This window comes from Gymnoscopelus braueri (assembly GCF_963280865.1).
Source record: "Gymnoscopelus braueri genome assembly, chromosome: 8".
Lineage (NCBI taxonomy): Eukaryota > Metazoa > Chordata > Actinopteri > Myctophiformes > Myctophidae > Gymnoscopelus > Gymnoscopelus braueri.
The window spans coordinates 26,793,839-26,809,441 of record NC_137609.1 but is presented as its reverse complement, the minus strand read 5'-3'; the positions used below and the strand labels follow the sequence as shown (position 1 = coordinate 26,809,441).

The following is a 15,603-nucleotide window of genomic DNA, read 5'->3' as shown; positions in this document are numbered from 1 at the left end:
TGGGAGCAGCATGCACCTCTTAAGTCTGGATGTTACTGCTGTGACCATCGGTCCACTATCCACCATTGGTCCACCCACCCTCTAGGTAATTTCAATATAGGATAGATGCTTTAAATCCTCAAAGTATGTGTCAGCTCCAGCATGCTGTCATTCTGTTCTCCTATAGCCCATACCCAGGGACGTGCTGGCCACTGGAACTCAAGGGCAATATAACTCATCTAATTGGCCCACTGGCTTGTCTCTCATCTGAAATTGCCAATCCTTGAGTAGCATCGGCTCACATTACCTCCAGTATTTTATCATTATTGTACGTTTTAGTGGGGTTGGGACACCTCATTAGTATTAGTTTCCTGCACTGTGATTGGCCCATTAGTACACCCCTAGCTGTACTGTGATTGGCTGACTCTATTGGCTGACTCTATTCAGCACTGTGATTGGCTAGCGAGACACATGATGACATTAATAACCTATAAATAGGATTATGCACTTCCAAAAATGATTTTTTTGGGAAGTGAGCTTCCATCACTATGATGACCACTGTGATGACCACACCGCCCACTTCACACTGAGTGTGATTTTTCATTGTATATTTATATTATAAATAATACAATTATTTATTTTTATTATAAATAAAAAATATACTGCTCACATCGGTTAGTATTTGGGACCTCACCGCGCGGCCGGAGGCAAAAGAATTGCAGCGCATCTTACGGGCCTCTCTATCTGAGATTTCCAGGCTGAATTAAGGGCCCAGCACGTCCCTGCCCATGCCCCAGTGAAATTGTAGTATGCACAAAAAGTGCAATTGGGATTTCATTTTTTTCGCTCTTTTTTTTACCCCTTTTACTCCACAATTTAGTCGTTATGCCAATTGATTCCTCCCACACACATTTATCACAGCTGTTGTATCCTACTGACTCACCTGCCAGTGAGGAGCCCCCACCGGGAGGACGTACTCCTCCCGCCCAACACTCCCCGCTGATAGGTGCCGCCCCAGTCCGTAGGAATACGTGCAATGATCAATTTTTGTTAAAAAATATTCCTTTAAAAAATGGAGCTGGGAACCTTTCCTTTGGTCCACCCATTCCTAGGACATGCAAGCTTTGTCCAGTGAAGGCACAGTCTAATTGCATCAGCTGACCATTGTGGGTGTATGGGATTTTTTTTCCCCTCTATCACTAACCTCTAAGTAATAATAGTAATAACTAGAAAAAGTGCTCCTCGGAGCACAGGTCTCCGCCAGGTCAGGTATGTTGTTGTGGCCTCCTGGTGGCGCTATAATAGGCCAATGTGAAAAGGGTGGAATTTCTTATTAGGCCTTTCACGGCAATCGGACACTGCGTTGATTTGAGGCATTTTGTTCCAAAAATTTGTTGCTAAATTGGACCTGCTGATGGCGCTATAACAGGCCAATGTGAAAAGGGTGGCATTTCTTCCTCGGCCTAGGGGTAATGTGCGTGTGAAATTTCACGGAAATCGCAAGCGTTCATGATTTGAGGTATTTTGTTAAAAACGGACAAATCCTGCAAACTTAGGAAGCCAACCTTAGCCAATGAGGATGGAATCTGGAAAATCGGACAGATCCGGGTTGATCACATGACTATAGATATACTGTGTACCGATTTGCATGACGTTTGGATCAAATCTGTAGGAGTAATATTAAAGATCACACCCAGTGTGAAGTGAGCGGTGCTATTTATGAGTTATTAATTTCATCATGCATCTCGGTAGCCAATCACAGCACGTCCTGCGAAGTGACGTGCTTACATTTTTGGGCGGTGAAACCGCCCCTATAAGTGAGGTTTGGAAATTTGTACAATTATCCTGCGCTGTGATTGGCCAAAAAGTACCCCGCCTAACCCTGCACCGTGATTGGCCAATCACAGTCAATTCAGGACTGTGATTGGCCAGTGTCACATGACACATGTGCATAGCCCTATATAAGAAACCATAACTAAAAAAAAAACATGAATTGTTTTTTTTTAAGTTATGGTTTCGTCCATCATAAAGAGTGTTTCAATAAATGTATTTATTTTTTGTACATGATTGGTTGACTCCATTCAGTATTGTGATTAGCTAGCAAAACACCGCCCACTTCACACAGGGTGTGATTTTATACATTATTATTAATTTCATCATGCGTCTCGCTAGCCAATCACAGCGCGTCTGCGAAGTTTGAAGTTAATTTCATCATGTGTCTCGCAAGCCAATCAAAGCACGTCCTGCAGAGCTTAGCCTATGGGCGTGTTTTCCACAGCATGGCGTCACAGCGAAAGACACATTTTCACGACGGAAAGAAAAACTTTCACCACGGATGGGTCCTAAACCCTCTTATAGGAGCGGTTGCACCGCTCAAAAAATGGGTTTTTCTCAAATCGGCCTCCTGGTGGCACTATAACGGGCCCATGTGAAAAATTTGGGGCAGAGGTTCTGAATTGGCATTGAGGGAGTGTGTGTGTGTGCACAGTTTCGCAGCGACCGGGCCAACGGTGCCGGAGATTAGCTGCTAACGGATGGACAGGACACACAGACGGACACACGGACGGACGGACAGGGTGCAAAACATAGTCTCTCTTACAATTGTCTGGGTGAAATTCACCCATGGTTAGTGTTCTAGGGTTAAGTGGTTAATTGAATTGGAGATAAGAAGGGCTCGGTTCTTATCTTTATATGCTACCTTCTTAACTTTATATGCTACCACGAGGACACGTTATTAATACTTTAAAGGTATGTCTTACCATTTTTATGCTGACTATATCCAATTGTATTATTCTTTTAACACAGAGCCCTGCTGATTTTAATTTTAACGTTTCACTAGAGTGTATGTCTGCCATTAAGGCCTGGATGTCAAACAATTTCCTCCAGCTAAATGAAGCAAAGACTGAGGTGCTTATTGTTGCCCCTGGGCCCTGACATCATTGTTCCTAAGGTGGTTGATGTTATTGGTTCCCTCAGAGACAATGTGCGCCCCAACCTCAGAAACCTTGGTGTTAACTTTGATCAGTCCATGCATCTTGACACATCAAATCAGTTTCCCGGACATGTTTCTTCCACCGCTTAGGAACATAGTGAAACTCTGGTCAATAAATGCCTCAATAAATCAACCATGGACCGCCTCCAGCTAATTCAAAATGCTGCTGCCAGACTGTTGACCAGGTCCAGCAGAAGGTGCTTCCTGTACATTTTAGGGTCCATTTCAAGGTCCTGGTGCTCACTTACAGAGCTCTGCATGGCCAGGCCCCAGAATACCTAATTGACCTGGTCCCACGTTATGTGCCAGGGAGGGCCCTATAAGGTCTGCTGAACAGGGTCTAATAACAGTTCTCAACACTAATTTAAAAAACTAAGGTGACAGAGCCTTTCAGGCTGTAGCTCCCAGGCTTTGGAACGCTCTTCCACAGGTCTTGAGAACTGCAGCCTCTGTGGACATTTTTAAGAACAACCTTAAAACGCTACTATTTGAACAAGCTTTTGATTGAGTGATTGATTGATGCACTTTATTTAGTAAGACATGAGAATAACAGTACATGGAAGTACAAATTCACAATACAAGGTCTACTAAACTGGAAGACTCATTAAGCACTGAGCTTGTTTAAGATGAGATCCCCATGCACACAAATCATGATGACATATAAGAGACAGACAGATATACACACTACTATACAGAATGTCATACAATCAGCTTACAGGTTACTAGTATGAAGAGTTAAAAAGATATATACAAAAGAAGACAATGAAAAAAGGGTAGGGGGGGTAGGTTAAGACTTAGACAGGGGCCATTTTCGAATTGCAGCCTCCTGAAGGTGTATCTTTAGGGCAGTTTTGAAAGTAGAGTAGGGTTTTACACTCCTTTACTCCTTTTGGTAGGGCATTCCACATTTTTGATGAATAGCATGAGAACGAGTTCATTCCCTTAGTTGAGCCAAATCTGGGTTGAACATGATTTGTGGAGCTGCCTCTGGTGTTATGATCATGGACTTCATTAACATTTTGGAAGTATTTTGACAAATACAGGGGGATCCCAATGTTGTGGTGTATCTTGAAGACCAGGCCCATAGCAAGTTGCTGTACTCTGTCCTCAACCCTAAGCCATCCAATCCTATCAAAATGAGCAGGGGTTAGATGGGTTTTGTGATTGAGGCCAAGAAGTAGCCTTACAAGTTTGTTTTGGGATGTTTGGAGCCTTGTTTTTAAGGCCTTGGAGGTGTTGTGATACCATGAAGTGCATGCATAATCATAATAACCTATAATAATCATAATAACCATAATCATAATAACCTATGTTACATGATTTTATTTCCACATTTGTTATTTGTTGTACTGCTTGAGATGAATTGTACAGGCTTTTTATGTTCTACCTGTTTTAATTACCTTGTTTTGTTTTAATCTCTATGTATGTGAACCTCTCTGTGAGAAGTGCTATATAAATAAAATGTATTTACTAAATGAAGTTACAAATGGATACATTAACGCTGAGAATTTTATGTGCACTGATTGGTGGAGTGAATAACTTAATTGATTTAGCTCAATATCCTAAATCCCAATCTGTTCATGGATGCCATTTGAGCAACATACACTACAGCAAACTTTAATGATTATTAGGCTACATTTTAAATTAAAGAAAATTAAAGATCAGAAATATTTGAAAAGGTAGCATGAACCCTGCTGAAAAGGTGTTTTAAATCATATTTATGTTGTCAATTACATTAGCATTTTTATATGCCTAGTGTGTTAAGCATACGCCTAACGTTTTTTTTTCATTCATTCTAAGTCACAAACGAGTTTATGAACAAAATCGACATTGAATGTAAACTCAACTCACAATTATTACAAAAGAATGGAATTGTCACATGCAAATAGAATGCAAAATTCTAAATGTATTGGACATAGCCAGAGGTGACAATGCACTTTGTTTGATTAGCCAACCAATTAGACAACACATTTGGACAGTGCCTTTTGCACTCCTGAAAACAGCTAGCCATATGGGCCTGCACCCAAAGAAATCACACCAGCAACAAGTTTGACTTTCAGTAAAAGAAAAGAGCTAAACAAACTAAGTAGTAACAAATAAAGTTGATGGTTCTCCTCGGGTGTAGATAGAATGTTTTATAGCCTAACATAATATTTCCAAAATATATAGCGTGTGGGACGGTGTGGCAACGGATAGAAATAGGCTATTCATTATTGTTGACAAAGTTAAATTGTGTTTTCTCAAATCCATTGACTTGGACGTCTCATCTGGTGGGGAATCCAGTTGGATTAGGAGGAGTTTGCAGTGGTGAAAAAGTACTCAAATATTTTACTGCGATGTAGAAATACTGTTACAAGTAAATGTCCGGAATTCTAAATTCACTTGAGTAAAAGTACTGGTATCAAAATGTACTTAAAGTAGCCCAGTAAGCCCACTCATTATGCAGAATGTCAAGTTTTCAAGTTTTCAAATGTATAAAACTCTTTAGAAAATAGAAGATCTACAAGCTCACAATGCATGCATGCTTGTAGATCGGCTATTTTCAAATGGCCTAATTATAGGGCTGTGGTCATGTATGTTTTGTAATAATAATACAAATCTACAAAGTAACTAGTTACTAAAGTTTTCAAATAATTGTAGTGGAGTAAAAGTACAATATTTGCCTCTGAGATGTAGTGGAGTAGAAGTAAAAGTATTTGAAAATTGGAAATACTAAAGTAAAGTACTAATACCTCAAAATTGTACTCGAGTACGTACAGTACTTGAGTATGTACAGTACTTGAGTATGTAGCCAGTTACTTTCCAACCACTGGGAGTTTGTTGACTACTATGCTCTCCGCAGACCAAACCAAAAGCTTGTTTCATACCGTCAGAGTTGAGCTAAGGAGCAGTGCTACGGTTGCTGAGAGAGAGCACTTGGACTTTTCTCTTATCAAAATAGCCTACTTATTTGCAGAATTAGCCTAATCATCCTGGGGAAATGCGCCCAACTAATCGCCAGCTATGTTGTGCCGAAATACGCCTGGAGAAAGTGAGGGATGCAAACGGCACAAGTTTTTCCACATTACTTGAAACTGAGACAAATAGTGTCCATTTTACGAAAAACTCAACAGGAAACAGAACCGGGGTGAATAATTCCGACAATGCGGACGCGAATGGATACGGTTACGGATCCATCAGCCACACGGTGCAGGAACCATCCTGTAACATGGAGAAGCAGCCAGCAGACGCGCCTCAGCAGCGCGGTGGGGAAGACGACTTAAACGCTGCCAGCCGCCTAGCGAACAGTCGCTCCTCCAATTCAGCCTGCGCCACCATTTCAGAAACCGCGAGAGAGCTCTGCAAAGCGGTGTCGGTGTCGCTTGGACTGGCCATGATGGACTCGAATGACATTATTAGTGACCTGGACCCGAACCACGCTCATTGTGTCGCACATGACCAAATGCGAGAAGACGACTATTTTGGCTGCCCTGGAGCTGGTACAGGTGTCCAGTACGACTGTGATGACCGACCCTTAATGCACAGCAAGCAACTGGTGGGCATGTTCAAAAGTTTGGAGGATTCTACCAGCGTTACCCTGCGCGACAGAAACTCCACTCCAAACGAAGAGGGGTTTGGACTCCATGAGGGTGAGGAGACAACTTGCAAAGAATACCAAACCGCTCGGCCCAAAACACCCACGCCCCGGAGCAAATGCGGCGACCCCCGAACGGACACGGATCACTTGGAGACGTCTTGCCCTTACGGCCCACTAGCGCCAGAGAACACGCATGCACACTTGCGCCCAACGTTCCCAGAGAGAGTGTCTCATCATGTCTACAAAGCTCAAAGCGAAGGCATGATGGAGGGCAAGTACGCTGACTACTTACAGGAGCAGTACAGCGTCAAGATTAAATCCGAAACCATCACAAGTGAGCTTGGCAGTGGCGGGACAGCGTGGGGCACTAACTACGGTTATAGTGACAATGGCATTGCTCAGCTTGGGGGACCCAAGCAGTGCATGAATAATACATACAGCACGGGGCCGAGCACTGCGTTCCTATGTAACCCCTATGAGAGGAGCGTCCTGCTTCACCATGATCGATCCAGACCTGATCAGTGGTTCCCCAGCGCGGCCGGCGGGTTGATCGGCAGGTCGCCTTATTCCAACTCCAACTATGTGAAGAATGAAGTTGGTGACTGGCTGGATGTCTCGTATAACGATGCCAGGTAAGCTTATATGACAGTACTCTAAAACTTTTGTTTCCTTGACTGTGCTAGTGAAAATAGCAGATCTACAAGCTCACAACTCGTCGCATTTGCGCCTCGTTGTGAGCTTGTAGATCGGCTATTTTCACTACCTCTTAAACATTTGTCTTCTAATTTAAGGAATTTCTTTGTTTTTTATTATTTTTAAATGTATTCATGAAATTTAAAAATGTTAATTTGCTCATTGGGAGCAGTGTTGGCGGTCACTTCGACATGAACGAGGAGCCGGGGGATCGAATCGGTTCCCAGGCTACTATCTGTCTGTCTCCTTATTTGATATATAATCTATACATGATAATCTTCACTGTTCACGTAGGCTATATGCTATTATGTAGGCTATTTATAATTATATACACCATTATGCTTGTTTAAGACTAGATATTAGCCTATTTGGCTTTGATCCCCCCCTCTCTCTCTATCAATGTTGTATGTGTGTGTGTGTGTGTGTGTGTGTGTGTGTGTGTGTGTGTGTGTGTGTGTAAAATCTTACTATGACTAATCTCGTTATGTGCATGTTGGTAGTGCATGTGTGTCACTGTCCAAAGATGGAAACGGGAAAGTGACTTGGATTTATTTGTATCAGGACCAGTCAGAGCGAGGTAAAAAAAAAGGGAAAATAAAGTGTATTAAATCTCACAAAAAATATAGAATCATCTTGTGTGTACTGTGTACTCTAATTTGCAACAAGACAACAAAGGTGTTGTTGCTGTATCAGCCTTTACATGAGCAATTTGTTTAAACTAAATCATGGACTGTGAAGATAGGTTCTGTAAGTGATATTTTTTTGTTAAACACAACAGATTAGTTGTTAGGAGAAGAACAAAAGGGACAGGGTGGGGGCAGGGAGAGGGGGAGCAGGGAGTAAGAAATCAAACATAAAATAAGCATGTCAAAGAGAATATAAAAATAGATAAGATATCTATATGCAGTGCTGTGCACATATATGTGCATAGCATACAAAATACAGTATGCACATGAGGTTGACAATAGGTGCGACAGTGGTAACACATTGGTAGGTCCACATAGTGGCCAATGCAGTGGCAGGTATGTGCATGATTAGACATGATCATGCACACCATAATTGTGTCTTGTGTTCCAATTACTTTGTCTTCTCATTTATGTTAAATCACTTCCCATTTAAGTTGCTTATCCGCAGTTTTCTCTCTCTCCTGATTGGACTTTTTTTTTTTTATCCCAACCTGAAAATGTATTTTCTGTTTACTAAAGACGTGGAGAGATAGAGACTCCTGCCCTGTTATTGAGGAAACACTCTGTACAGTAGCAATGATCGCTATGGGAATAGAGAGCTATTTATCACATGTCTTCACAAAACCATGGCTCGAGCTTGTATGGGCAATGTGTGAAATTGTGGGCAATTTGTTAGAGGAATAGTCAATGGGAGTGTCTAAATGCGAATTCATGAATCATTGTTCATCTGCAAATTTCTGTAGTGGTCCCAGTAATATTTGTTGTTAAAGTGTACTGAAGTAGCATACTATATCACATGTGTTGCAAACGAAATGGGGATTTTTATCTTGTGGCCACCCACAATGATGAGTTTGGATTTTGTGTGTGCTGACTTTGAATGTGTACATTAGTGATTTTTTTCTTTTTGTAAGTCCACACAAGTGTTTTGTTTGAGAAAAAAAAGACCATTCAAAATAAACCATTCATTCATTCACATAATGTAAAAATACTCTGTTATAGGCCTAAGTAAAAGGCCAGTATATACTTTTTTTACTTGAGTAAAAGTACAAAATTATTGGCATCACAATATTCTTAAAGGCAGACTAGGTCAAGACTAGCGTAAATTTAAAAAATAATATATATATACATATTTATTTTGCATTTTTTACCTGTATCAGCCACTATATAATTATGCTGCTGTGTTTCCCTGGAGAAAGACATCCCTCTGGCTGTATTTTGGTTTTGTTCCACTATTTATATTGACATTCATCCCTTGCAGGGACTGAAAAGTCTGTGGGGGGAGAGGGGGCTCGGCCGGAGCTCAAAGGAGTTGTGCACTGAGTTGATTGATTGGGCCATAAGTGTCAAACTCGTTAGTGCTCTCTCTAATCAATGAATGCATCAAAGACAGCAATCACTTTGATACCTGTCAGAGAGGGGAGGGGGGCAGTGTGTGTACTCACTCAGATCTCTGATCCTGCCTAGTATCCCTTTAAGTACCAAAGTAGAAGTACTCAAATATTTCAAACTTTAAAAAAATGTGAGCTTGTAGATCTGCTATTCTCGAATAGACAAAGTATAAAATAGGGCTTATGTGTTAAAAGATATATTTTGTAATAATCTAAATCTGCAAACTAACTTGTAACTAAAGTTTTAAAATAATTTTAGTGGAGTAAGTATTTACCTCTGAGATGTATTTTCTATGAATTACACACCCCATGAAGCCTTGAATTCATGCATTTTTTTGGTTGTTTTTTGTCACATTCCTAAGCCAATAATTTGATGACCGGGTGTATTTCCGGTAGGAGACACAAAGAGTCTACTTTGTGTCTCCTACCGGATACATTAGCATCTTTCCGCCGGTAATCAAATTATTGGCTTAGGAATGTGACAAAAACTAAACAAAATCCATGAATTCAAGGCTTCATGGGGTGTGCAATTGATAGAAAATAAGTAATTTTTGGGGTGAACTACTCCTTAAGTACAGTACTTGAGTAAATGTATTTAGTTACTTTCCACCACTGCAATCATGCCCCCCCCCTCCCCTGAATAATATCGAGCAACTTCAGGTAGAAGAAATATGTTTCCATCATATTATTATTTGTGCTTTCCCAAATAATGTAGCCTATTGATTTGTGTACATCCCTGCTAAATAAGACGGGGGACATCTTCATTAAATGTGCTACTTTGGAAAACACCCGTGGCAGCAACTTGACGTGTGTGTGTGTGTGTGTGTGTGTGTGTGTGTGTGTGTGTGTGTGTGTGTGTGTGTGTGTGTGTGTGTGTGTGTGTGTGTGTGTGTGTGTGTGTGTGTGTGTGTGTGTGTGTGTGTGTGTGTGTGTGTGTGTGTGTGTGTGTGTGTGTGTGTGTGTGGCTGCCGTGTATAATATACTGCTCAAAATAATTAAAGGAACACAAACTCACTCGCTCTCATATTTAAAGGTCCAGTAGGTTTCCAATAAATAAAACGTACAACAAGGAGCTCAAATTATTATTGAATCTACTACTGCTTTCCATTGTGTTGCCATGGAATAAACATATTGAGAGGTTATATTCATTAGAATTCTTAAAGTTGACAATTATTGATTCATTGAGTTAATTTAAAACCAGTATTTTCAGTACAAAAATAAATCAGCATCTCCATCCATCCATCTTCAACCACTTATCCGGAGTCGTTTCCACTAGAGAGCTACTGACTTCCCGGGCAACATTTGCCACTTCATCTTGGGAGATTTTGAGGAGGTCCAAGGCCAGCATAGAGATATAATCCCCCCCATCTGGTCCTTGGTCTGCCAGGGAGTCTCCTCCCAGTGGGACGTGCACCGAGGACCTCCCGAGAGAGATGCTCAGGAGGCATCCGTACTAGATGCCCGAACCACCCTTAGCTGGCCAATTTCCAAGTGAAGGAGCTGCGGCTCTACTCCCAAGTCTCTCGCGGATGACTGAACTTCTCACTTCTCACACCTCTCATCATCTCTAAGGGAGACGCCAGCCACCCATCTGAGAAAACTCATTTTGGCCGCTTGTATCTGCCCGAACCACCCTTAGCTGGCCAATTTCCAAGTGAAGGAGCTTGTATCTGAGATCTTATCTTTTGGTCATGACCAGCACATCATGACTGTAGGTGAGAGTAGGAACGAAGATTGCTCTGTATTTCGAGAACATTTTGATTAACACCAAACTCCCAAATTCCCGGAGGGATCCCCCCACCACCACTGACATGTACAGCGCTCTGGTCATCGCCTAAGCTGACGTGTGCAAGTCGCTCAAGTGGGCCAACACCCACAAAGTGGCCAGGTCAAATTGCATCCCAGGCTGGGTAATCAGAACGTGTGTGGCGTAGCTGCATGGTTGTGTTCAGCGTCATATTCAACCTCTTCCTTTCCATATGTGTAGTCCCCTCCTGCTTTAAGTCATTCACCTTTGATAATATGCTTAAATGGCATCCTGTTAAGGACCTAATCTGTAGCATTTTATTGCCCACACTGTATCTTCACCAACAGATCCACAAGCAAAACCTTAAGGTGACTCTCCACTAAACAGACTACTTGAGACTGCAATAGACTGGTAGTCGGTTGGCAAAAGTTGGCATTTTAGTTCAGCACAAACTGTCAGCCGACGTGCTCATTGTTGTGCTAATGCATTATAGCTGACAGCGTAGCCTGCCAGTGTTGCCAGGTCTGCTTATTATAAGCGACGCTGGGCATGTTTCCCTGTAAAGTCGCTTGTAAATAGGGATGTTTAGCGTTTTTTTTCACTGACGTGCGGTGGTGTACAGTAACTAAGTTCATTTACTCAAGTACTGTACTTAAGTACAATTTTGAGGTACTTTTACTTTACTGGAGTATTTCCAATTGTCTATACTTTTCTACTCCACTACATCTCAGAGGCAAATATTGTACTATTACTCCACTACAATTATTTAAAACTTTAGGTACTAGTTACTTTGCAGATATAAATCATTACATTATGAAACATACATTAACCACTTAAGCCCTATTTTATACCTAGGCTATTTGAAAATAGCCGATCTACAAGCTCGTTCTACACGTGAGCTTGTAGATCTGCTATTTTCAAAAATGTAGTACTTTTACTTTTGGTACTTTAAGTACATTTTGATACCAATACTTTAGTACTTTTACTCAAGTACTTTTTTCTGTATGTCCGCATGAAGTTGCCCATGCTCTGGTACACACCTACTGTAAAAGAAACAGACCCAGGATTAATGTTATTACCTTCAGCTGCGTTTACCATCTATGACATAATAATAATAATGTCCACTCTGAAAAGGGTCCATTGCCTTGGAGAGTACAGACTGTCATATTTTGACATTGGCTCCCATCGGTATATTGTTTATTGTTTATTAAATGGATCCCCATTAGCTGACGCCTAGGGCGCCAGCTAATCTTCCTGAGGTCCATAGAAGATACTCTACAGACTATATAAAAGCATGATAAAATACATAATATGACATTAAACTAAATAAGTACAACATTATATTAACACATGTGCAAAGCAGAGTGTTTCAGGCTCTGATCCAGAGGTTTACCAGCTCTCTATTAAGTGCAAAACATATACTGTACCAACATTGTCTTAAACCCCTCCAGACTTAGACCTATACATAGATTGAGTGTTCTAAGCTCTGAAACTGAGATTTCCTGGCTCTTAAAATAGTGCAATAATCATAACAATAGTATAATATTAATAATAATATTAATAATTGTATAATAATTATAATATTAATACAAATTATAATAATAATACTGTTATCATATAGCAATAATAACAACAATTATAATCATGTAATAATGATTCCGGTCATGTAGTCAACAGCCACAAAACATTCCTTTTTAAGTTCCCTCAAGAATGTGCTGGTATGGTATCAAAACAAATTCATGCTGGGCTCAGGCTGTCAGGCTTCCAGATTCTGTGGCTGCAAAACAGCCCCAAATAATTTCCCCTCCACCAACATGCATGGTTGGGGATGAGGTTCTTGTGGTGACATGCATTGTTTGGTTTTGATGGTATTACAGCCACACTTTGGTCACTTCTCTCTAGAGGACCACGTTTACAGCCCAAAAGTCCTGTGGTTCATTCAGGTTCAATTTTCTAAAGCAAAGCCATTTGAAGCGTAGAGAGGGTTTTTTGTAGAGAGCTGTTTTCTCCTGGCTACTCCCTTTATGCAATCCTTGTTCAGTGTTTTTCTAAACGTGTAGTTGTCAGATCCCTGGTTGAAGCTGTACAATCCTGATTCTGCGGAGAACAATCCTTGATTCTGCGGCTTGATAGTACATTTTCTGCGGACATTAAAAAACAGCCTAAAATTACCAAGCAATAATATATAAAGTTTTAATAATGAAGTAATCCTTTATGAAATGGATACAATTAGTTGTTATACCAATCTAAAACATTGTGGAACCTAGTAATTGAGTCAATGTGTTACTGGTTATAAATAGAGATGGTCCGATACTAATCACTGATCCAATCATGTGGGAAGGCATTATATTATTATTTATTATTATTATTATTGTATTTATGCATGTAGAATTTATTTTTACCATTTATGTTGTAGCAATTAAAGACAATATGTCTCAAAACACTGGCTTACAGTTAAATTATTGGCGACTAAAGAAATATGAATTAAAGAAATTAAGACAAATACTGACTGCCTCTGAATATTGGCTTGCAGTTATTGCACATAGCCAAAATTTTAGAAGTAACTTAAGTTTAGCTTGAGGGAGAGGGTCTACCTTCTACAGGGAATTACTTGATATGTTAGGCTGCAGAAAACATTCAGTTGATTATTAAACACACTTACACAAGACACTACTGCATTTACAGCTGCCATTCATTAGTGCTGGCAACACCGAAACCCCTCTCTCTCCCCCCTCTTCTCTACTCCACGTCGGAATGGGCAGCGTCTATCCACAAGTTTCCTAGGGCGTTGTGGGCATCACTTCCTGTTGATTTGATCCCTGATACTTGATCAAATCAACAGAAAGTGATGCCCACAACTCCATAGGAAACTTGTGGATAGCGGGGCATTCTCTTTTTAAACATTTCAATTCAAAGCTTTATTGGCATGGGAAACATACATTTACATGGTAAAAAGGTAAAACCAAATGAAAGATAATAAATGATTGTACAATTAAAGATGTATTGTAGCCCTAGAGAAATGTGTTAACAGAGCTGTGTAACATTGCAACTATGCAATGAAGTATAGTAGGTACAAAGGTTCTATGACATTCATTTTCTTTTCTTTTTACTGTACCACACTGAGCATACTCAACTATGACCTTTATGACAGGAGGGGATGATTACTTCAGAGCCTGTATGTACTGGTTGTGGACAAAAAGTATTGGCACCCTCGCATTTTTGTCAAATAACACTCAATTTCTTCCAGAATCACTTAAGTCACGTGCCACATGACTCCAAAACCTGGGTTAATTGAAATATTAAAATATATTTTAGTATCAACATCAGCAAAGTCCTCATTCTGCTGTTTTGTGTCACTGCATGTACCACACTGAGCATGTACAAAAGTCTTAGGAGGACAGAGAGAAGATTGTAGCATCCATCTTCAGAGACTACCGAGACATGACCTTTTTAAATATCTCCAAATTAGACAACTAACATCCTCCATATATAGTATTATAAACACAAATCTGCCGACTTTATAATACAATGGCTTTTAAACATAAATGGGAGACAGACTTGGGATGCACTTATGATGATGTGGATTGGCAAAACATTTTAGAGAGATCTCAGAAAGTTCAGATTTCTACAAAACATAGACCGATGCAATTTAACATTTTTCACAGAACTTCCTTTACACCGCTCAGGTTGCACAAGATTGATGGGAATATTTCTGCCTCCTTGTGCCAAAGGTGTAAGATAACAGAAGGTAGTCTGTTACACATGTTATGGAGCTGACCATACTTGGAAGATTATTGGAAGTTCATCATGACCACTGTCTCAGATGTCTTAGAGTTTGACATTCCACATGATCCAATAATTTGGGTACTGGGAGACGTTAGTCTGCTCAATGTAAATTTTAACAAAAAGTATATTGTGTCGCTCACCAGTACAGCCACGAAGAAAATTATTCTGGTAAATTGGAAATCTGAAAACTCGCCTTCATAGAGGCATTGGCTGAATGAACTTGCATCATATTGCACAACAGAAAAGATACAAAAAATATTACATCTTAGGTGTCAATAACTTTGCCAAGGCAACTTGTGTTTAATCCATTTAAAATGGTATGTTAAGTTCTCATTCAAAAACAGAATTTCTGTACTATTAACCGTTAAATAAAGAATTATAGAGACCAAGTACTTTTTGTCAATTTGAACTTATTTTACAGACAATCGAGTTGTTTTTTTATGTGCAAGGGTGCCAATATTTTCAGCCACAACTATATATTAATACTGGAGGCTAAAGTATCGACATTACATAAGCATGCATTGCTGAACGTGAATTTTTACTATGGTAACAATTTTACATACAAATAATTCCTAGCTTCCATGGTGGCCTGGTGGATCAACCAGTGTGTGTACTGACCACATGCTCACAACCAGTGGTGGATACAGAACGTGTCTGATATCTGGGCCTGGAAAACTCTGGGTGGGCCTGAGTTTTTTAAACTTGGATACTATAATAACTGGTGGATGAAGTCAACAATATAACAATTTTTCTCA

At 40.2% G+C, this 15,603-nt stretch overlaps 1 protein-coding gene across 1 annotated transcript in view; it reads left to right on the top strand.

Moving 5' to 3' along the window:
- Nucleotides 1–5,813: 5,813 nt before the first annotated feature.
- ar (androgen receptor) overlaps nt 5,814–15,603 on the top strand; it is a 42,210-nt gene continuing 32,420 nt past the window's right edge. Inside the window, exon 1 of the mRNA XM_080436595.1 lies at nt 5,814–7,180. Within this exon, the coding sequence (XP_080292721.1) occupies nt 5,952–7,180 (1,229 nt within the window). The 5' untranslated portion in view covers nt 5,814–5,951. The remainder of the gene's footprint in view (nt 7,181–15,603) is intronic.